At 39.4% G+C, this 25,148-nt stretch overlaps 1 protein-coding gene across 1 annotated transcript; it reads right to left on the reverse strand.

Moving 5' to 3' along the window:
- Window positions 1-4: 4 nt before the first annotated feature.
- HTR7 (5-hydroxytryptamine receptor 7) lies at window positions 5-23,712 on the reverse strand (the record flags this gene model as incomplete). Its single annotated transcript, XM_079535519.1, has 2 exons — window positions 5-755; window positions 23,186-23,712. The coding sequence occupies 2 exons, from the start codon at window positions 23,710-23,712 to the stop codon at window positions 5-7; spliced, it is 1,278 nt and encodes a 425-aa protein (XP_079391645.1).
- Between the last annotated feature and the right edge of the window lie 1,436 nt (window positions 23,713-25,148).

Raw genomic sequence — 25,148 nt, forward strand, 5'->3', positions numbered from 1 at the left:
GACCTTACAGAACAAATTCTGGCTTTTCTGCAAGCTTCAGAGCCTCATGCATCCCTGCAGCCGATAGTTTCCGGTTGATATTCCTATATCTGCATTGCAGGAGATTGCGGTAAGTTGTCCTCAGGTCCCGATTGAAGAAGGCATATATAAAAGGGTTAATGAGAGAGTTTGCATAACCCAACCATAGAAAGGTTCTCTCAACCCACAGTGGGATACAGCTGCATGCTGTACCGCAGATGAAGGGTCTGGCAGTCGAGAGGAGGAAAAATGGCAGCCAGCACACAGTGAAAGCCCCAACAATAATCCCAAGAGTGGTGGCAGCTTTCTGCTCTCTCTTAAAAATGGAAATGTTTTTCTTGTCATTCTTCAGGAGTCGTGAAAAATTAGTACATTCTTCAGATTCCTTGTGCAGTTTTATCACTCCATTCATAGAAATCCCTTCCATTTCTTCTGGCCTGGGAAAACTGGTGAACTTGTGTTTAGCAGCACTCCTTTTGGCAGCCTTGTAAATCTGATAATACATGAAAAGCATCACTGACATTGGGATATAAAATGCAACTGCCGTGGAGTAAATCGTGTAGCCGAAATCTTGGCTGATCAAACAGACCTTTTCATCATTCACATTTTGGGCCCAACCAAAGAGCGGGGGTATGGTGATAGAGGCAGATAAGAGCCACACACACAGGATCATTTTGGCCATGCACTTCCCATTCTGCCTCACAGGATATGTGAGCGGTCTTGTTATTCCCAGGTACCTAAAATGACAACACAGAGTTATTATGCAGTGCAGTGATTAAATGCTAAAAGTTATTTCACATGGTCTGCCATTAAATTTAACACCTTTTGCTAAGGTTTCTATGTTAGCCTTTTCAATGCACATATTTCAAATTTGTGAGTTCATATGCATCTATCACTTTAAGATTTATAGTGCTGGTACTCTGTATAGTGCTGGTATTCTAAAAGCTCTTTTCTAGAGGGAAATCTCTAGCCATAAGGGACTGGGATTTTAATGCATTTGTACAGTCTTCGCATAGATAATTCTTTTGTTGTTGTTATTAAGGAAATTCTGAAAGCCAAATTTATTTGGCTAATTTATGAAATAAATGATGTACAGGAGAGTGCTCCATACACAAAGGAGATATAAAGGAGTATATTTTTTGAGTGAATGCTTAAGTTAAAAGAAAGATGCATTCATCTTAACCTTCATTCACCTTATACATTGATAAGTTATGAAGATCTCTATCTCTAAACTGATGTTTCAGGCAGGAATTACAAACTGTAAACTTATGCCAAGAACAGATAATTTCAGTACTACAGCTATTCTTTTTATCATCATTTAATTAGAAATGATATTTATTTATCATGCTGTCTTCTACTGAACGAAATAACAATCCACTGCAGTGCTGATTTGGGAAGACCTGGGGAAAAAAACATTTTACCAGAAGCTAAGTTTAGAATGGTAAATAATTTCAAACAGATAAGAAACATCTCTATAGAGTGTCAAGTTTCCATAAAAAATGTGAAGCCTGCTCACAACTACATTTCCTAAGCTGTCAGAGCTTAAGCCACATATTTTTTTCTAGTAAAACGTTTCTTACTATTGCCTTATGTAGCTGGACAGCAGTATCCTAAGCCTATTTACTCTCAACTGCATAAGATATATTTATGTTCTTTCTAATGAAAGGATCTTTCTCTTGGAATATGGAATTAGATGCTTGCTTTTTTTTCCCTTTTCTCCTTCCCTCCCCCAAACATTTATACTTTGAAATTAGGTTTCTGCTCTGCTGGAAATTACCAGTGAATTCCCATAAACTTCTCTCATTGTTCTTTTTCTTCTTCCTCCTCCCAAAAAGGAAGAATTTTTAAGAAAATCTATGCAATTAATTTCTCCTAAAATAAACGTTTCACAAGGTTTTGGTTTCAAGAGGTACCAATGTTTAGTTACACAGTGAAGGTTTTGGAAGGTTACAAATAAGAAACATAACAATGAGAATATAAATGTTTTTTCAGAGCACTTTTTCTCTCTACTCACCTAGCAAATCAAAATATGAGTGTATCCATAGCTCTGCAGAATGCTGCATTGATGATTTTACTGCAATGCAGTAAATTATGGCCAGTGCTGCTGCTTTATAGAAGGACCCAGGTATGTTACAGTTTTGGAAGCAAAAGGATTCATCATTTCGTGACCTGTTTTGATGAGTAATAACAGTCACTCTTGACGTCACTATCACTTACACTACTGACATGGCAAGTTTTATACAAAGAAGAGAATTAACTTATTGTGTCCTATTCTTGACAGCATGCATGAGCAAACTCCAGCAGCCCAGTATTGTGCCAGGGAAGCTGCGCCCAATGGTGCTGTGAGCTAGGAGTATTAAAACTGGCTGCAATTAAAGCAATAGGCTTTATAAACATTGATCACAGTGTTAAAAAAGACTGTTTCTTGTTCACGTCTCCATCAGCGTTAGAACAAAGCCATCACCCCAGTGCTAGTGGTCTGGGTATGCGGTACGTGCCATGCAGAGTTCTGTTTTTCACAACCATGGCCAAAACTCCTTGCACTGCTAAGGAGGGGGACTTGTCTAAGGTGGTCCAAGATGGAGGAGAGCAGAGTTAATTGTGTGAAGTTCTAGAGTTCACCTATCTAAGGGCTAGACCCTTATAAGTAATGTAACTACAACAGCTGCAGAAGCCCTTCTGGGACGGCACTGGCACATCCTTCACATTTGTCTGAGCATAGCATGAGAGAGCTGCACAGGAGTTAACTGCACCCTTTCTACAGAAAGCTTTAAGTGTCGCTTACAGTGCAGTGCTTAAAAAAAAATCATTAACAGTTGATCCACCTTCCTGAGGTATGTATTTTTCTAGCTAATATATGATTGGCCATTAAAAATAACATGATTACGAGGTGAATTTTATTATGTAGCCAAAATAGTTAAAGCAGATTTCTGTAAAAATCAGATCTGTAGGCTGCACACACTGCATGATGACTGATGTCTAAAAATTCATGAAAGCATAAGTATACTGAAAAGAATTAAAATGCATTAGTTTTGCCCTGGCACCTCTTTTTTTATTTATTTATTTTTTTTAAGCTATCTGAACTTCAAAAATGCTACTTGAAATTAAAATACATTAATTAAAATAAAAATACATCAGCATCCTTTCTATCTTATTCATTTTGCTAAATGTAGTATGATAGGAACAAAAAAGTCAGCAGGCATAAGTGAAGGAACTTTATCTTTTCATCTCTATATGAAATCCACTACCCTTGAAAACTTACTTGCAACTTCAAAATAATGTAAATCACTTCTGCTGTCTAATACACAAGAGAGTGTCCAAGACTTAATACATTCCTGAGCTTCAAAAGTATTGTCTAATGCATTGCAAAAATACACTTTTTTAGTTACAACCTTCCAGAGATTACTACAGGTGAATCAGCTGAACTTACAGTATCATTCCATAAATATCTAACACCTTGAGGCATTACCGCTGGAAAAGGATGAAGTCAAATTCCCTAAAAAGCCCACTTCATATATCTCAGCCATCCACACAAGAAGGAAGTGTCTTGGACAACCTGTTGCTAGTATCTAGAGGATACAGTGACAGAAAGACTATGGGAACTTTTCTTGTACTACATCACTGACATCTGGAAGACAGTCCCATGCTCAGATAGCTCAGAGTAAGAGCAGACCACATAGATCCAATGAAGGGAAATAAGGGGAGAGTAAATTTCTTTTTAAATGAATGAGCACATCCCCAGTTCTGGGCTAATTTCTTTTGATTTCTTCAGTCTCTCCTCTTCCCTGTTGGAGGAGCAGAAACAGCCTCCTGTGGTGTGGGTGCTCAGCCCAGGAAGAATGGCCATCACCTGCCATCCCCTCTTTGTGATTCTGCTCAAATGTAGGTGCAGAGCTCCTCCTTGGAGAGCCGCCATCAGCTATGATGAATAACCACCATTTGCCACTTTTACCTGCTGAATACCAACAGTGAAAGAGGTAAATGAGTAAGTCCTTTTTTCCTGAGAGCAGTCAGTTTGTGGGGTTTTTCGGGATTTTATTTTCATTATTATTATTGTTGTTGTTGTTACTGCTATTATTATTGCTATTATTATTGCTATTATTGTTTTTTCTTTCTGGATTTTTGGTGTCAGTGCATTACAACAATGTATTAGAACAGTTTTTATCCACCAGGGATTACACAGACTCTGTTGTCATTTGAACTGCAGATCACACAGCTGTTTCTTATTAGTGTGCTCAATATCCCTAATGCTACAGCAAGTGTTAGGCTGTAACATAAACAGAGGGCAGAGAGCATATCACAGAAGGAACAGAAAACCACAGATCCTGGTTTCCATTTCTGGCACATCGTGGTTTTTTTTGTATTCCTTCTTCCCATTCATTCTCTTCAAAGCTATTTGCTTGCTCTGATGGCTGACTTATGTTACTGCTGGCACAATGACTACCAAACCAAAAACTGAATGGCCACTGCGTGCCATTTAGTGTTGCTGCATTATGAAAATAGATAAAATGTTTGATGAAATTTATTTTCTTTCAAACACATATATACAATTCTTTAACTTAAAAAACAGTGAAAAGAAGTTTGCTTTACCTACACTACTTTGAAGTGAGTTTGCACAGACATCTCCTCATTACAAGAAAAACTTTTCAGAGAGATCTTTTTTATAATCTGCAAATTAATCTCCATTTGTGACTGAAGTGATTAGCAATTATATAGACATAGAAGATACTAAATCTTTCTCAAAGAATAGAAAGCAGTGCCAGGTATGGTAGTATTATAGGTTAACCAAGCATAACATTTACTTTCTGCGGCTTCAACCTGGGGTTTTGGTTTCTTTTTTTCAGCAATAGAAAATCTTTTCTTTTGTTCCCACCTGAGAAAGCTAAATACATCTGTTATATTTAGGCTGTAAAATGGTGAACTGTTTGTAACTACAGGGAAATTTTGAGATGGGTCTATTCCCCCAACCTTCTGAAATCCTAAGAAGGCAAACTGAGTCTTAATAACTATGTCATCAATAAGAGAAAGAAAATAGAAATAGGATGATCCAGTTTAACTCTGTTATTTGGTTGTGAAAGGACAGTGAAAGAGTAGAAGAAAATCTAACAGCTGAGAGCATTAAAACTGTCTTAAAGGCTCCAATGCAACCCAATAAAAGATTGAATGGACCACCACATAGAGATCACTTACGCTTTTTCTGAAGCCCACATGTGCATTTCTTTTGTCTTTAGTCTCTATATGCTTTATAGGGAGATGCTATTCAATTTCAATTAGTGCACAATGGTTTCTAAGAATCTCTCTGGCTGGGTTAGTCACTGTCACCCAATCTACCAGACTGCTCCAGAATCAGCTTAGCACCTGTCACTGTCTGACCTTATTTTTATGAAGCAGATTGGATTATTATGGAGCACAACTGGAAAAGCTGTAGTGGAAATGATATAGATGCATATTACAGCTATTTCTATTGAGAATCTCTATCACTTCCTATTGGAATTAGAGTTGAGCTTAACACAAAGTTCTCTCTGCTATTCCTATTTTTTTAAGTCACAAAACTTTTGTTCTTTTTTAAAGGCACAAAAACGCTTACTTGCTTTTTGTACTCTTTTTTTCCAGTCCAACAGCTTTCCAGCTTCAATCCATAGCTCCTTGTATTTGCTTCTTTGCCAACCCAGAGCTATGCAGCCCTAACAATTCATCTGCAATAATAACTTATTCTGAAGAATGATCCAAATTGACTGCTCTTTCTGTAGTGTCTGTGATTCTTTCATGATCTTCCATAATTCTTCCCTTTGATTCAATGTACCATTAAGAGATAGCAAGATTAGAAGCACGATCATTCCTGAAAGCTATCCAGCATTCAGAAATGAATCCAGAATACTGATCTATCTGGAATTATTATTTTTGTGCTTATGTTTTGATATACTAGATGGCAACTTAATTATAAGATGCTGAAACAATAATATAATGTATTATTTCTGTTACAGCTGCGTCACACCCCACAAAGAGAATTGTCTTTTTACTGTGTACACTCTAAACAGAAGAAGCTTTGTCTCAGAGAACTGCATTTAAATAATGATGAAGAAAATATTATTCTCATCACATATTTAAGTAACTGAGATGGAAGCAAAGCGGTAAACACACAAAAACGTAAGTGGTGAGACATGAGCATTAAAGTGCATGACTAGTGTTACAATGTGAAAAGTGACCTTGCTAATTTTTGTATGTTACTGGTAGCTGTTTTGCTGCATAATCTCTTCACGATAACTGACAGAGTATTGTTCAGGAAGAGGATATATTTCAGAGGCAGGAAAATAAATACTTTTCTACTTCCCAGAAGTGAACAAAGTTACCAATTTCATTGCATGTATGACAGCTTACAGAATATGTATTTAAAACCTAAACATAAGTGTTGTGCAATTTCAGAGTGAGACAAAGGCTAACAAAACTAAACCCTTACTGAAGGGAAAAAAAAAAAAGATGATGTTTAATTACTGTTCTCCATCTAGTATCCATCACTGGGTACTAGCTCCATCACTGCATCTTTTCCATGTACATAGCTATAGCAAGTCTCAGCACAGTCACCACATTCTGCTTCCTAATCGCATTTGCTAGAAATGGATAAGGCTCTAATTTCTCCTTCTTAGTCAGTGCTGAATGTTATAACTTAAGAAAGATATTAGATGAATGCTTTTGTATCAGTAATGTTAGATGGTTACTTATTCCAATGTTATTGTTATTATTGAAATAGCTATACTTAAATTTTGACACTTGAAAGAATTAGAATATTTGTTACGTTTTGAGCCAAAAAACTATTTTCCATAATTCCTTCTCTTGCTCTCAATTAAATACATTTCCTATAAATAAACTCTCTTTATGAAAGGAAGACATTCGTTCCTGCTGTTGGAGTGGGCACAAGCTAAAAACTGTACTGCTGTTGTACACGGTGCATGTTCTGATATGATTTTTCTTTTTCTGAAAAAATGATTGTTTATTTTTGATGGAACTCCAGAAATGTATGCTTTCCTGGTAGTGGGGGAAGATTCAAATCAATCAAAACTAAACATCTGCTCATTCTAAAGGGATATAATTTGCATAGTAGATTATGTTCTCCTCTCTTATATATTTCCAGTTTTCCTGTATTTCCATGGACTTTCTTCTTTATTTACATTAGTTCATTTTCATTCTTTTGTTCTTCTCATTCTATTTTTATTTCACTTTCTTTTTCTGCCTTATTTCCATTTCTCTCTCAGCCCTGTATATTTTCTTCTTAATTTTTCCCTACTCATCTAGGACTTCTTTTCCACAGATAGGGGGATATGTCTGCCTTCATTCTAACAAATGTGTAACAGCTGTATTTCCAGAAAGAGATCTGCAGTGTCTTTTTGTTTCTTATCTTAGTTGCAATTTCTAAAACGATATTCTTCTCTTTTCTTAGGCCTCAGCAAATTTCTTACAGATGACCTTACCCTTTGCCTTTCATTTTCCCTCTGCATGGTCGTCACAGTATTTGTCACCAGCCACTACCTTGTTCTCAGCTACCTTACAAACTGCTAATGATATGCTGGATGGAAGAAAATATCTAACCATGATGTTTATATTTCAACACTGCCTAAATGTTAGATGATGCATAAACACACACTTTCTGACCAGTATTATGTAATTACTCAAATTAAATACTTTATATTATAGACTAAATACTATTAAGGAACAAACTGTTTTCAGCAAATATATTTGTTTAACATAGTATCTGTGTACTTTCTTTTCTTGTATCTTCACCAATGATGTAAATATAGGATATAAGAAGGGAAATGGATTTCAGTTCTCTGCATCCTACAGCAGCCTCCTAGAATATAAACTAATTTGAAAACTGAAGAGTATTGGTAAATAATTATACAATGAAGTGGTATGGTACACTGTAATGTTACACTTCTCATTTGTAATTGTTTTCAAAGCATCTCAACTCGCTTTCTGGGTTTCTTAATCTCTGGTCTCCTGCATACATGTGTGATTTGCTTATTGACTGGAGTAGGATTAATTATACAGAGAGCTCAAAGGCGCTTCGCACCCCACTACTTGATAAAGAACATCTAGCCCTTCAAAAACTCTAGAAGTGGGCAAGCCACACGTGGGTAGAATCCCATTTTTCTTTATACTGCTTGAGCATTTACGAAGTTGAGGGGAAAAAAAATAATAATTTCACACTTTCCTAGAAAAAACTCTATAAATATATCATTGGGCACTCTGTACACGTCTGACCTTTCAACCTCTCAGAGATCTGCAAGTTCCCTTTTAGTAACACTGTTCTCAATTTTTCTCCAGTGAGAACAAGCAACCATTAGTGAAAGGAGAAGTGGGAAAAGGGATAAAGGGCTTTTCTTAATTTGCTCTTCCCTCCCAAAACTGGGAAAGTGTATAATCAGGATACATGATCAAGTACAAATTACAGCACACATACATACACAGTATGATTTATGCTGTTTGATAAGTCATTCCTCACTCGAGAAAAAAAAAACATCAAGAACCTACAAAATGGTTGTTTTCTACTGTATTCAATTTGTATCAGAAGATGCTATTTTGTTTAAAATTCGTATTTCTGTTTACCACAAATTTAGTGCCTTTTTATTGCTCAGAAGTATTTTAGAAGATTAGAAAAAAATGCCCTGCAACTTGCCATTGTCAACTGCAACATCTAAGCATCTAATGGTACATAGAGTCCTGGGTCTATGTGATGATTTGTTCTTCCTTGTGTATGATGAGGTATCTCATCAGTTATCACAAGATGCTTGGACCCTTTTTGTGATGATAACGAATATATTTTAGCCCTCAGATACCACCGGAGGAGACCAGAAGTAGGGAAAAGCCTTCTCCAGGAAAAGAATTTAAAGGAAAACACACTCGCTTGTTCTGGTTTGTAACTGATGTGCCATGGCTGAAGGTAGCAGCTCTGGTACTGAGTTTGAGGAGCAGTAGCAAAGACTTTGAGCATGAATGCATATGATTCAAAGGCCACTGAGGAGGGATGAGGCTTGACTGGAAGTGTCACTGCATGGTTACATGGAACTCAAGTGGCAGAAAAGGTAGGGATGTGCTGGGCTTTACTTATGTTTGTTTTTCTCTTCCCAGACTAGAGAACCAGAAATAGCAAGTGGAAGGATGGAATGAAGGACTGGAACACTGGATGCTGGTAAGAAACTGGCAGAGAAAGGATCCATTCTTTCTTTGCTGTAATAAAGAAATTAGGGAAGAATGCTTTAGCACTCAAAGTCATCCTTATGATGGCCCTTAGTTCCTCAGGAGTAAATCTCACATTCTGATCCTATTACCAAGCATTTCTATCTCCTGCACAATACGCTTAATTGTTCTTGCCATTACATTGTCTGTCAGAAGATGGGCATTAACCACTATCTTTTACTTAATGCCTGAATAATTAGAGGATCCAAAGCTTTAGATGATCTATTTACTCATTGGCCTCAGCCACTTATATGACTGAAGGTAAGGTTCAAGCTCCTGAACTGAAAAACATGAGTTGGATGTCAGCAGGCTAACAGAAGTTGTCCAGTTAACAGGCACAAACAGTGCAGTAGAGACTGGGAATAGTTGCTAGTAGGAAAAGTTTTATTTGCTGCTTTGCCCTTGTAAAAAGAGAGACATAGTAAATTGAAGCATCAATTGAGATGCAGCGCCTACTTTGCTATACAGAGACAGTTCCTCTTAGCAAAAGAACAGAGAGAAATTAAAAGAATAAGTTTTGCAGATTAGAACTGAAAAAGGTACCAAATCCATACTTTCCTCTTTAAGGTTACCATCATTTGGCTCCTCCTAACCCTCATGCCCAAGGCCATCATCAAAGCCAATGAAGATTTCAGGTTCTTGACAGAGTTAATTCTAAATCAACCATATTTTGCCCCTTCTTTACTGACTTCAGAAAAAGTTTTATTTCTCAAACTCACAATGTATTAAAGGAACGCACATCTCTTTCCCTCCCATAACCTGTCTGGCGTTGTCCTGTGGCAAAGATGAGCGCTCATGACTCCTGGACAACCTGCTGACTTCAGCCAGGATGTAGGAGATGTGCCAGGAGACAACCACCAGACATGGCTCAGGCCTGGGGCTCTCCTGCTCTGTGTAAGCATTTACATAGGCTGTAATGAAAATATCAGTGTTTTCACTCTCAGTTCTACAGTCTAACACACAAAGACCAACACAAGCATACCTTAAGTGAGCAGTGAAACATGCTGATGCACAGTGTCTGTGACGCATTTTGGCCAATGTGTCACTATACGTCTTCTCCCACAGACATGCGGGAACATGCATGCACAAGCACACATACAAAGATGACTCCTTTGTGTATGGTAGCTAGGTGGGTCCCAAGATGTACAAGAAAAGTGAAAAGCCCAGCAAAGTGTAGGAGGGCCTCAGAGAAGGTACTGAAGGGCCTGTGGCCAGCATGTAGGACGGTGCCTAGGTGGGATGCCGCTGATGCTGCCTGGAAAGTCCCTCAGAATTATTGGTGTAGGTGGGATGCCAGGTCATTAACTCGTTCTCAGGAAGAAGGGTTTTTTTGTTTTGCTTGTGGTAAGCTAGCAGGTATCTTCAGTGAAAATGTGTGGGGTCTTGGTTTCAGAGCTATGAAAGCTGTGTTTTTTAAAAAGAAAACCCTTGTTAGATTCGAATAATGTAAAAATGGCTAAGGTGATTTTCTCCAGCTTCACTGCATGAGTCACACTTGGGTTGACACTAAACATCAGCTTAAAAGGAATTATTTTGAAAGTTATAATGGTGTTTCAAAATGAAAGCCTCCTACAACTCCAACTAGAAAATCATGACTGATCTCTTCAGTGCAATTAAATGAAGCATTTCAGAAATTTCCATAGTATAAGTAAGTGATGAATGAAATGAAAAATCACAGTCCATTGAATTGATAATACCACTGTATTAAAACAAAGTATCTCCAGGGAATAGCTTTATTTAAATGTGCTGATATTTATGTCCCCTCTTTTCCTTCCTTGAATACAATTTAAACATAATTTCCCAGACAAAGCACTTAAGGAAGAACCCCTTCTAGCATATTTCTTCCCTTTTCCTCCTCTTTCTTTCTCTTCCTGTCTCTATAGAGACAAATTCCTGTCTCTTTAGAGACAGAAAAAATGTTGGAAGGATATGATCCAAATCATCTTCTTTGCTGCTTCTGACAACAATTTTTCAAGTGCCCTAGTGAACCCCAATATGGGTGAATCTCAATCTAGAACTGATTTACTTGGACATTTTTTGCTTTGGCCATAGCAGTATTTGCCTGAAGGCAGATCTGAATTTGTAAAAAATCCCAGGAAGATATTGCTACGTTTATTTGGATCAGGTACATAAAAATTAAGAATGTTTACCCCAAATTTAAGTTTTTGCCAAAGCTCAGAAGGAAAGAAAAACACAGTATACATGAATAGGTACTGTTAGCATACGCAGGAAAATCTAAGGCACAAAGCATCTTTTGCAGTGTCTGTATATTGTCTGGGTTTCTCTACAGTGCCAGGTGTGGAAATGCTAGCCGCATTTACCTGCTGTTCCTAGAAAGTGAGCAAAGTCAGTTTTAATTGTAGTAATTTCTTGAAAAGTGCTTTTAAAATATTGTCATTATCTTTTAGTGTAAAACAAACTTTTCGTTGATGTCACCCTTTTGCAAAGCAACTCTCAATGCACTTAGGGCTGAAAAAAAGATGGAAATCCACAAACAGAATAAAAGAGGGAAATGGCAACTTTGGGACTGCAATGGAGGTACCGAAACAAGCCAAAATATATAAGTAACTCAGTTTCATAAAAACATCTGAGATAAAAAAAAACACTGCATCTCCTCCAACATAAATGCATTCTTTCTGACTGAGATCAGTGATGCTATACTTGTGAACAGCAGCAAACAAATCTTGCTTGCAAGGCTGAAACAAGGAGTTTGTAATAAATTTCCAGATTATAAGAAACTCAGTCACTCCACGTCAAAAAGCTGGAAGAATAAGCTGCCTCTGCTTGAAGTCACATACTGACAGGTATCTATCTAGCACTGCTATGTGACGAATAAGAGCCACACTGTGTTTCATGATAACAGTTCTTTTAAAATGCCCTTTTACATTCCAGAATTTAGATAAATAACTTTATGCTAAAGCAGAAATAGGTACAGCTCATGATAGACCATCTCCTCTTCCAGTCTTCAATGACAGCAGAATTTTCAGATTATCAAGGACCCTCTCCTCTCTCCTCATTTTACAGATGCTACAAGATGTGGAAGCCATGAAATAAGTGGGATCAGCAGAAGGAAGCAGAAGGAACCTCTTCTCACCTCTTGGTGAGTACATCTTCCCATTGCTTGTATCAGCAGAAGGCAGGCAACTCCAAGGTTCTTTTGAGATGTGGTGGCATCAACCGTGTTTGGATAAAGACCAAAACACCCAAGATGTATTGCTGCACCTACAGTTTCCAATAATCACAGCTCTCATGTGCCAGGCTAACATCTTCAAACAGGTACTTGAACTTAGGAGCAGAACTTTGTTCTTAGTATGGGATGAATCACCACAGCTGAGCCTACAGAGATCTCAAGGAGCTCACCAAGATTTGCAGGCGTTTTGGTTACCTGATAATATGCTGTCTTCATTTCACCACCTAGGCAGCAGTGCAGTCTTAATGTCAAGTACCAGGCTTCAGAAATGTTAAGCCTTCTTTTATATTGCTTAATTTACAGGCAAACAGTCTAGCATGCCATTTTAATTTGGATTACTTTTGGAAAAAAGAGAAGCTTGTGTTCTGCTAATGATCAGACTCGTTCAGCAAAAATAGCTTTTTAATATAGGACAATAGACTCTTGAGAGACTACAGTTAGCATTGTTGATAAAACTGCTTGTGCTGCAAAATGGGTCTACAAATGCATACTCTTAAGGTAAAAAGGAAACTGAAGTACAAGTACACAACAGTGCAAAAATAAAGTCTTTAGAGCCAGAGCTGTATTATTTTTAGATCAAAACATCTTATTAGGCTATTAAATAAAAGCTTTGCATCTTGTCAGCAGCTGCTTTGGGCCACACATAGAAATGTTTCCAAGTAATTTGTGGCCAGACAACACATGCTGACTTTGTTCAGAGATTTCGAATTTCAAATATTTGTTAAATGTCTACTTCTACAGCAAATAAACAAAATTTAGCAACCCACATGAAGAACTGTTTATAGAAAATTATTCTGGTAAATGTGTAAATATCTGTATATCTGAACTATTTCATGGCAACAACATATTTTCATGGTTTGTATTCATGATGACAGTTATGTTGCAAATTGCACTATAAGTTTGGATAATAGCATATACTTCTGTTATCTGTGCTCATTACTTCCACTTCTTCCTTCTAATTTTTATGCCTGTTGCCAAATTCTAAATAATGGATAGTGGAGTAAATCTTTTAACGTTCTTTGCTTTGATTCACAAATCCCTACATTTCCTAGTCCTCTAACTAGTAAAAGCACATTACAGACAGACTTCTTTTTTGCATTTACATTTTGCATCTGTCTCCAGAGATGTGCAAACCATATTTTGAAATCCAGTGACCCTAGTTTCTAATGGCTCTTTAATGAAAAGGAGTCAGATTATAAATAATGCACTTAAAGAAAGCTCTGTCTCTGGGGTTCCACTTCTCTTGCAATGGTAACAGCCATATCTCTGAATGAAGGTACTTAAAACTCAGCTGATGAGAAGTAATGATTCCATTGCCAGCAAGGTTACTGATCAATGTTCTTCAGTGTGAGTAAGGACAGCAGAACTGAATATAAGGCTGTTGGGTGGAGACCTCATGATGAGCTACGTCTTCTACAAAAACAAGTTCAGTCCAAAAGACTGGCGAGTTTCTAACTTAGAAAAGTCAAAAGGTATTTAAATGAAAATTAGTACATTTATGTGTTACATGTGTTATCATGTGGTGAGTTGGAAGTAAGGTTTGTACGCAGCTCTCCCACAAGAACTGTCCCCTTGCAGTCAAGCCTTTGATTCCAGTTCTGCTTTTACCCAACTCAGTGAATGTCTGAGATCCAACAAATTCTTCCTTTGGTCCCTGAGAAGTTTTCCATCACCCTTAAGGCAAAGCTAACTGCTGCCTGCTCCTCTCTTCAGGCTCCCCAGCCTGACATACCCTACAGGACAAACAGCTCCCCAGCTTTTCAGGTTGGCTATCAGGGAAAACTTCTCTGATAGAGTGGTCAGGCACTAGCACGGTCTGCCTAGGGATGTGGCAGAGACATGGTTTCTGGAGGTGTTCCAGAACAATGTAGATGTGGGACATGCTAGTGGGCATCGTGGGGATGGGTTGACAGTTGGACTAGATGACCTTAGAGATCTTTTCCAACCTTAATGATTCTGTGATTCTGTCTGAGAAAAAGTGTTAACCTTCCACATGGCTCCAATTTCACTTCCCAATGATTCGTTAAAGGAACATGAAAATTTGTGAGCAAAAATGGACAAGTAACTCTCCTTGTGGTTATCTTTTTAATTTGTACTTCCATAAGCTAAAAAACTTGATTTCAAGTTATTGACAGTACCAAAAACCACCCATTTCCTTGATATATCTCAGGAAAAAACTGTTGCCAGCTTTTTCATTGAGACACAATGTACCTCTAAGAATAGACTTCACCCTGGTTTCTCATTACTTTAAAAAAAGTTATTTTCGTAATGTCCCTTCTTGCTTTTGTCTTTTACACAAATCATGATCATTTTGCTTTACATAGAGCAAATTACTGTACATGGTGGTATTTATTAACCCCCTTGGTGATCTCTTGTGCTAGCTCACAGTTTGATTGCAGAGGCCATAAAGACAGAAAGAACATATTCAGTACTGACTTAATTTCCCTGCATGTCTCAGGTCTGCATGCTACTAGAACAGCTGGCACTATTAGAATTTTCATTCCTCTCTGCACATTGCTCAGAAAACTTGTTTACTGCTAGATGTGAATCACTACCTCATTTACATATGAGCTAATATTTATGGAACCACCCATATGTATCAGATAATCAAGATGTTCTATATAAAGCCTCCTGATGGAACAGCAAGGTAGAAAAGAAAAATCAAAGCTGCTGCATTCATTCTTTAATTTTGTTATAATGCTTCTAACAGAATAAAACCAAGTTTTACTCAGATACATACAAATCTTGTAGTGAAGTCAATAAAGAGAAGAGCATGTGACTAGTGACAAAGAGCTATAAAAATCATTGTGCCTTTAACTCTGTAACTGAAGATTTTTTCCCTTATGTTTGCAAAAGGTTCAGTTCTGTACATTCACACTCTTCATGAATGATTTCAAATTGTTGCATCATTTTCATTGTTGTTATCTATGGCCAAGAAAGGCAACTTCTGAATTTCAAGAAAGATATTTCTTCATTAACATCCTGATACTCATTTCTTAAGAGTCTTTACAATCATAGGACTTAAAGGGTAATATATATAAAATGATAAAGTGGTCTAGTTCTCTTTCTTACTCTCTGAAGAGCCATAACATACAATATTTATTATGAGAACAAATACTGCCTCCAGTTTGTGACCTAACACCAGTTTGAACTCAAGCTTCAAATTGAGCTGGCAGAACCAAAGTGTGTTATATTCAGCATTTCTACTGGCTGACTTGATGCTCAGATTCATTTAAAAGCAGGTAGCTCTCTCCTCCTTTCTCCCTAGACATATGGTTTATATTTGAAGTGTGCCCACTGCATTACCAGCAGCAACCTTCCCATGAAGTTCTGCAATGATACTACTAGGAATCAAATGTCTCAGTGTAACTGAGTCAACCTAAATGAGAGATTTTGCCAGTCTGAGTGTGTCAAGCTTGGCAAAAGTAGTACAATCCTCTGAAGAAACTGGCTTCCCAATGCAACATGAAAAACTGAAATCTCGGCCTTCCAGCCAAAAGAAGGTAATCCTCTCCTTACAAATACTAGTGACCATTTGGAAAAAAACTGTACTGAGAACTGCTTTGTGATGATCATTTGTTGTAGACTTAGATATCAGACCGTGCAATTCCACTCGTTGGTCTTAGTTGTTTGAGGAGTTTGTAGCAGAAAGAGACATATGTACACTATCAAAACTACTGATTAAGTCAGATGTTCTGTTTAAAAAGTTGGCACAAATGTTTCTGATAGAGTGTTTCAAACTTAAGAGCAATATTAAAAATAATATTGGCTTTCTTTTCAAGAAACAAGATACTTCCCTTATGCAATTAACAAGGATTTCTACAAAAAGAAATATTTTTTTCTGAGAAAATTATTCCAGAAAATTCAAAGACAATCTTTGGTTAATTTCTGCTCCTTTAGAAAACTATTAAAACACATTACCAGCAGTATGAGTAGTCTTGCTTTAAGTGCTGTATAATGACCACAAATACCTCCTTGTTCAGTTCAAGAAAATATACTCTGAGCAAATAAAATTTGGTATCAGTGTACATAGGCTACACTACATTGTACACCTGTCTGATAGTCTGATATGTATTTGCATTCTTACTGTTATTCGTTATTTATGTTACAAGATATTTCTGAAGGTCCCCTTCAAAAACAGAGAAGTGTTTCCAGCACTGTATCATTCCTGCGAATTTTTAAGTGAATCCAATCTCACTTATGGAAACTCTTTTTGTGTTCTCAACAGAAAGAAATACGCTATTCAAATGTCTCCACAATGCCCTGTTTGGCAAAAATGTGAATTAACACTACCTTACCTCTGGATATAGAGCTCCTTTGAAATATCTGGATGATACCCCAAGAATGAAGAGACCCAAAAATAACTTCTGAAAGCTCATATAGTGTTAAGCTTTGGTAGGAGCAAACAGAAGATAGTTTGGAATGTGGGGGAAAAATGCAACAAGCCAGTTTCAAGAAAAGGCATTCAGTAAATGTGGTGTAATTTGAAATTTCCTGCTACTTACTGAACTATTATTCTCTGTTAATATACATGTTGGATCATGATCAACTGCAGTTATCTTTACCTGTCACCTCCAGGTTATCCTCCATCTACACACTTCATGGTTCCCTTTTTAAATACACACATAACAGCAAAAGAATGTCTTCCAGCTTCCCCTTGTTTTTCATCCTCTCCAACACAGTCATAAGATTCCTGCCAAACTTCAGATCTTATATTTCTTCCCACTCTAGAATGACACAACTTCCACATGCTTTGGTGTAAAAGGCCTGTTTGTTAGAACACCTTTTATTTACTACCTCCTATTCTTTACTGTGCATGACAAGGTTAGTTATGAAGCCTAATATCTGTGCAAAGACGTAGTAGAACAATCCCTATGGACAAGAACAAGTTACAGCGTGAGTAACTCTTCTTCAAGATGACTAAATTAGAAAATCTACATGGAAAGGAATAAAAAACATCTGTTTTGCTTTTTTCTTTTGACTTTCATTTTTGTGTATCGATATTGCCTGTACCTTTTGTGACATAAGTTATTTACAGACTCAGAAAGAACACCATTTCTTGTTGGGTTGAGCAATGGAAAGAATGCCTCTGCCATTTAGGAATTTGCTGCCATATTAATAACTTTTTTCTGCAATAGACTTTAATTGTAGTGACTCCATCACATACTTTTCCTGTAATTCCTTCTGGTTTTGTTGGTATTTTTTGTTTTGTTTTTGTTTTGTTTTTCTCTCTTGAGTTATTTTTAGATGAATCAAAGCTTTCTACTTTTCTGAAGCCTTCAGTAACTTCAGGACCTCCACTCCTTGCAGGATTTGACAGCTTACGCCTTGCAAAGACACAAAGGAACACACTTTGCTATTAAAGAAGTGAAAGTTAGAAGACTCACTGCCCACAGCCTGTGTTTGAAGAAAGCCCTTACACTGCAGTACTTTTGTTTCTTGTATCCATCCATTACCAAGGTTCCCTAAATGAAGAGCTTGGGGTCTCAGAGGAGACCCTACTCAAGCCAAATCCCTAGCAAGCAGCACAGATCTGGCTGGTGTTAGTCCATAGGACTGCAAGGACAAGAACTGCCTAAAGCAATGATAAAGATTTCTGCTGTATACCTTGTTCCATTCTGTATACTGAACAAAATGCCTTGGAGCTGGGAACATTGCATGTCAGTGCTTATGTATACTCTACATCCTAAAAAAATTACATACAGGACTTTTTGGTATCTGGCTGTGCATACCTGTCTACACATATATTCTGAAGAGCAGGGTTAACAGAACAGCCTGCAGCATTTTCACCCATGGCCTAGAGGCAAAAGAGTTCTGTTCTGAACAGAAGCCACACAGACCTTCTAGGTGTCATAAAGCTTAGGATATTGCTGACAACATTTTCAGGTCAGGTAATCGGTTTTGGATGTAAGTGGAGAGTAGACACCTGGATGCTACTTAAAGTGCTGAAGACTTTATTTACAAGTTATGCACAAGCTATTCCTGTGAGCACTCCTTAGTTCCCAGCCACGCTTCCAGGAACATGAAATGGGTGAGAACTTAGGGGCATCCATATGCTAAGGTAAAGCATAATTATTCATAGTTACATGGAGCATCGTAAAAGATATCATACAGAGAGAGGAAAGAGGAGCATTTCTTGTATATAAAAATCTCAGGAACAACAAAAAGCCACATTACTCTACTGTTTGCATGAGAATTGAAAATCCTCATCAATTTCAAGGAAGTCTGGAATAGTCATACATTGCTGGCTAGGATACAAACTGGTAAAGCTCCCCCAAAAGTGTTTCATTATTTATGTGGGTGTGGAGCAAGTGTTATAATTCTTCAACTATAGTTATGTTGCTTTATTACTTTCTAAGGCAAAAAGTTATTTTTAAATTGAATTAAAAATTGCTACTGATGCAATTATTCAGTGGATACTCTCCAAAACATGATTTTGTAGTTATCTTGGGTCAGAATAACATGATGAATCAGCAGGCAAACAACACCTGATTAAATTCAATTAATTCCTTTTTGATGTTCATTCATCCACTAAGACAGGCTTTGCATTTTCCCTTGTGATTCCCTGCTGATGTTCAAGCTCTCTTAAATGTAAAGAAATCTAAATGCAATAGAATTTAATTCAGAGCCAGAAAAGTTGAGCTTTAAAAGGAAACAAACAAACAAACAACAACAAAAACCCACTAAGAAATGCTTTAAATAGTTTACTATTCGGTGAGGCACAAATATTTCACCAGTCTCAGTAACTCCTACCTTTCTCCAGAGCTACCACTCATATCACGGATAGAGTATAGCAGAGGTGATAGCGATGGTGGAGGTATCAAGCTGCCTTATTTGTTTAATCCTTACGAAATCTGGAAAGGTGGAAACACACTTGCATATGTCATGTCTGGTCTTATTTCTGCCTGTAAGCAGATAGCTTCCTTCCCAAAGTGACTTAAATGAGGCAGATATTCCTGAAAAATATGTTAGTGTCAGGTCACCATAATAAAGATCTGTGAAGGTTTTTGTGTTGTGAAATAGAAGGGAGATAAAAAACCCTAATAGTCAATAACTTGATATTGTTGTGGACTTTCTCTCATGATCACCCTACAGTTCAGTTCTATGTAGATAACTGTATGACCTGTTCAGACTGGCCTCTCCTTGTAAATGCTGTACGAAGTCAGAGATCTACGTATTAACATGATTGCAGTCTTAACATTTATACAGCTTAGAGCAGAAGCAACCTAAAAAAGCACAAGCAGCTCTATTCAGACAAAAGATAGGTTGTGTTTGAATCTCAAACCCTTGCCCTCAATAACATTCTTCTCAAATATGTATCCTATTCGGGAACCTGTGTTTAAACATAGAGAAGGTGAAAAACTTGACATGGTGTCTAAACCTGGAACTATGCAGCTGCTGTAAAAGGGAAGCCTTGCATTTGCCGTCCTGCAGGCCTCTGTCAACCAGCTGCTTATAAACACAAGTGATACATTTTGCTGACACTCTGCTACATGTATAAATAAATAAAAGCAGAAAGAAAAGGAAAGAACAGTAAAAGGCATCCTTCAAGACCTTTCTGTATAATTTCAGGCAGTGGCACGCTCCTTTGGAACAGGCCACGTGGGACGTGTCTGACCAGGCAACAAAATCAAACCAGTCCACTTGTAGTCTCCATGTTAATCTGTATTTTCCTACAAATTCAGGTAAAAATGTGTCTGTCCCCAAGGGCTGTAGAGTACAATCTCTGAGCATGCAGTAGGCCTGCCAGCTGCTGGCATTCAGTGACATGAGCCAATAGCTTATACCTCTGCAAGTAAAACAAATCAAAAAGCCCCTGGAATTTACTTATTTTATCCTCTTTGGATGGGCTTCAAACTTCTTTCTTAACCAGCTACATTTGTTTGTCCAACAAACCATACTACCTCTCCACAAAAACTTTGCCTAACGGTTTGTAATCAAGCTTTTGTTTAGATTAATTCAGTAGTAACATTCTTTCAGCTGTTTGCATTTGAGTGATATCTGCTTTGGGAATAACCTAGGTTTAATAATGAAAACTTGAAAACATTCAACTTGCCTGCTGATTCAGCACTACCTAATAGAGCTGTATCCTTCCTTTCAGGAGAGATGCTACCAGATGACAAAGGCTTCCCAAACTATCCCATGAGCCTAGTTATTTGGAAAAAAAAGTTCAGTTTTAACAGATTTTGTCCCTTCTCTCTAAGCAGGAGAAAATAGGACTACTAAATTGTGCTACTAGGTTTAAGTGTATCAAACAGCACACAGGACAGTGGCCATGTTGAAACCACGGTGAATTTTATTCACTTGTCCCCTGCTTCTGAATTTCCTGGTTCATTTCATATTTTTATTCTTTGCAGTGGGATTATAAGGGCTTTATCACCAGAGATCTTATTCTCCTAGGTGACATAAAACATGCAAGTGTTTCCATCATACCTGTGGAAAGTGGCCTTTGATGCACCTCACGCATTGTGGTTTGCTGGCTCCTGTGCCACTACTTTATCTAGTAGTACTCTGTTTTTCAGAGGTATGTCTCCTGATTTGTTAAAACTTTCCTAACTACACAAATGTATGAATAGCAGGTAAGCTGGAACCACTAACTTACAGTGGTGACACTTTATCATTCACATTTATTTTTCATCAGCACTCTGTGGTTTGCATATTTTCCACATATTCCCCATTCAAAGACTACTTAACCTCTCAAGTTCATCTTGGGTCTGTCTGAGCACTCTCACAGCAGTTTAAGATTATTTATTTTTAAATAGCATTGCAAATCATGGAATTTTAAAATTCTTTATTGCCAAATGGTGAAGACATTTTGCTAATGAATTGCTGGCTTGTCTCCTTCTCTTTACAACTTTACCTATCTTAACTATCCAATGGATGTGAGTTGCAGAGGTTAGAGCATCCTGATGAACTGATAGAATTTTGATTTCAAGTAGGAAGTAGAAAAAGGTATAATGAATTATGAAGATATCATGTTAAAAAAACATTCAGAAATATAGGTAGGAACAGACAAGAGGAGAATGATTCTAGTTTAAACCAGTAAATAAAAACCAGTCATTTATAATAGGCTATGTTCTGTTCAAAATACACAGCTCTATCTCTTGTAAGTTTTTATTTGAGAGAGGGAATATAAAGGAAAGGAAAAAGTGAGAGACCTTCTCATCCCCATGATTAGCTCAGCAGAAGCCTTTGCTTAGCACACAGCAGTCAGCTCAAATGTTAAGCGAAGCGATGACAAGGAAGAAAAATGACTTACTCCATTGCTACTGAGTGAATCAGCCACACATCCTTATTTGGCTAAGAGAGATTAATGATGTTAACCTGTCTTAAGAAGGTTATTAGAAACAGAGATGGAGAGCTCAGTCACGAACATCAAGAACGATCAATGGATGAAAATATTTTATGCTGCAAGCATGGGAAAATGAAATGACCTATCTCAAAAATGACAAGGTGAGAAAAATAGAACAACACTGGGAAGGAAGATAAGTCTACTTGTATTTTCTTACAATATTGGAATTAAGTTAAAAGCAAAAATAACAATAACAAAATCCTTTGATGCTGTCAAAGTCTGTCTGTAGATTTCATTGCTACAAGATGTTTTGCAGCGTTCACATAACTGCTAGCCACACAGAATTCACAAAGTAGAGAACATCAGAGCAGGGGATGCCTACAAAGTAATTAAGTCTTGAAATGAATAGAAACTGACCTGAAATGAATGAAACAACCTCCAGTTATTGTTGGACTCTTCTGAAAGACTGTTTCTCTGCATAAACTCAGTGCAGTCCTTCCCAAAAACTTTCTGAAGTAGACAAGAGTCAAGGCAACTGTTTGATATTGGACTCTGATAAACTCCTACGATTCCTACAGTTCGGAAGTTCTTTGTTTTCTGCTAGCTGTGCTGAGTTGTAAGGAAAACAGTTTCACTCTAGATGCTAAGATGCCTGGCATACAATTTAGGCTGTGCAAAAGGGAAGTTACAGGCTGTATCTGATTTCAGATTGGACCTCAGGAATTAAAGAAATATGTTAGCCTTCCTCTGCAGAGGAGAGCTTAGACATAGGCATATGTGAGATCTCAGGGATAGCCTTAACATCAGAAATACCTAGGTTCCTCCTGTAGCCTATTTACACCTTCTTATTGCCCAAATGCTTGCCTGGACTAGTTTTTGGAAGAACGTGGCTGTCCACGAGGATATCCTGTTTGTTGTTTTAAGGGGAACTGAAGATATACATAGAGAGAGGCAAATACTTCAAAGCAATTTTTCCTTTAGTCATAAGATTACTTGTCCAAAGTGGTTCTGCTACTTGAAACTCAGCTATTCCCAGGCTGTACCAGAATAATGGTAAAAACCCAATGAGCTGTAATTCCTGAGCAAGCTCTGACCTGGTGAAACTCCACCAAACTCCAGTGACTCACAGAGACATCAACCTCAGAAACAGCTCAGCTTCAGCCTTGCTATAATGCACCTGAAGACACACATTGCACATGTTAAAGCAGCAACAAATGCTCACTTGCTTTATTTGTAGGCAGCCACAGAAACCACACACAGCTGTAAAGCTGTGACCTCCCAGGCTCTGTGGGAAGAGCAGCATGGCTAACTGGGGCTAACGGGGCACCCAGCTCCTTCAAACAAGAGACTGCAGGGCTCGCACTGCACTTTGGGTTCATCAAGAGCCTCTTCTTTCCTCGGGAAAAAGTGGGGAGCAGAGGGTCCCCAGCATGGCTGGAGCAGGGGTCGCTCACCTGTCGATGCTGATCACACAGAGGGTCATGATGGAGGCTGTGCAGCACATGACATCCATGGCGATGAAGACATTGCAGAAAAGGCGCCCGAAGATCCACTCGCCACCGATGAGATCAGTCACGCTGACGAAGGGCATGACGGCCAGAGCCACTGAGAGGTCGGCCAGGGCCAGCGAGACAATGAGATAGTTGGAGGGCTGCCGCAGCTTCTTCACAAAGCAGACGGAGATGACCACCAGACAGTTGCCGGCGACAGTCAGCAGCGTGATGAGGCTGAGCACGGCCCCGATGACAACTTTCTCCACGTTGCCGTAGCTGAGGATCTGCTCCCCGCATTGCGAGTCGTTCCCGGGCGCGGGGCTGGCGGCGGGCAGCGGCGGGGGAGTGCCGCCAGGGCCGAGCTTGGCCAGGCTGCGCGGGGGCCACGAGCCGGCGATCATCCTCCCGCCGCCCAGCGTCCGCGGTTCCTCCAGCGCGAAGGGCCGGAGGTTACCGTAGAGGTGGCTGCCGTTGAGGGCGATGACCATGGCGGCGCGAGCTGCCCATCGAGCCCCACCGCCCGGCTCACCGCGCTGCCCGGGATGCTCCGGCTCCTCCTCGGCCGCCCGGCGCCGCCCGCCCCCTCGCAGCCGCCGGAGCGGCCCTCAACTTCCCCCGGAGCGGCCGCGCTCTCCCGCGACGCATCTCGGGCGGCTGCGGGGCGGGCACCGCGCCATCCCTTGCGCGCCTCCGGCCCGGCCCGAGCGGCGGCGGCGGTGGCGGCGGCGTGCTCCGACGGCGGCGGGGAGCGTGGCGCGGGGAGCCGGGAGCGGGCCGGCGGCCGCTCCGCCCCCGCTCCCTCCTCCCGCGGGCGGCGGGACGGCCGCGGTGTGCGGCGGCATGGGAGCGGGCAGCGCTGCTCCGGCCGGGACGGCTCGCGGAGAGTGCGGCGGATGCAGCACCGGGAGGGCGCGGGAGTGCCGAGCGCTGCGGGACGGTGCGAGCTGTGGGGGCTCCGCCGCTGCGGGGAAAGGGGACCGCGGCGCTTCGTGGTGCTCTCCCAAGTACGCGTGTCTGCGGGCTTAGGGATCTTCAGGATTTAGATTTCTCCCTTATTATTCTATCAATGTGAATTCCAGTACCTGCGTTTCCCTTTTTATTACTTATATTACATTGTTTTCAACTCATTCACTACCCCACGTGTAATCCTTTCAGTAAAGTTAAAAAACAAAAGCAAAAGCAAAAAAAAAAAAAAAAAAAAAAAAAACGAAGCAAAAACCAACTCCAACCAAACCATTTCTGTTGGTACTGCAGAGATCCCAGAACCGGGACTCCTGATCCCATCCCGGATACTTCAGAGCTTTCTCAGGTTTGGAGGTCTCTTCCCCACCTCCAAGCACAGCAAAGACTGAGTCTTCAGGGGGATGACCACAGAGAATCATGCTTGTTGGGATGCTGTCATGGTAGACCATAAGTAGCAAAAGCATGAAACACACTTGCTTCTTATGTATTTCTAATGCAAGAGAGGAGCTAGACAACAGAAGAAACAAGAGCCCTCAGATGGATCATAACCATTGACCAATGTCACTGTTACATGAGAGGAGTAATTGGAGGTAATGGCACAGCAGCACTATTTTTAGTACGCACAACAGGGAGAGAAGAACCATTTGTGTGGCCCAGCAGTAAGAATGAGCTGACATCATGCAGCCATAAAATCCTGCTTTGAAGAAAGACCTGGTAACTACTCAGCTATCTTATAAAACTCATCTGTCACTCCTAGCACCAATCCACAGCAAACATATCATTCTCAGTTTTAATGAAATCTTCCATTCTGTCAGCATCGCCTTACCCCCAGAACAGGCCTTTTAACACATGTGGCAGTGTGTTGGCCCCACTCCTGTGAGCAGGACCAAGGGCTGGGGTCAGGTGAGGGGAGAAGCTGCCCTGGCACGATGTGAGTGCAGGCAGCTCCCCAGGGTCACAG

This window comes from Tetrao urogallus (genome assembly GCF_951394365.1).
Source record: "Tetrao urogallus genome assembly, chromosome: 5".
NCBI lineage: Eukaryota > Metazoa > Chordata > Aves > Galliformes > Phasianidae > Tetrao > Tetrao urogallus.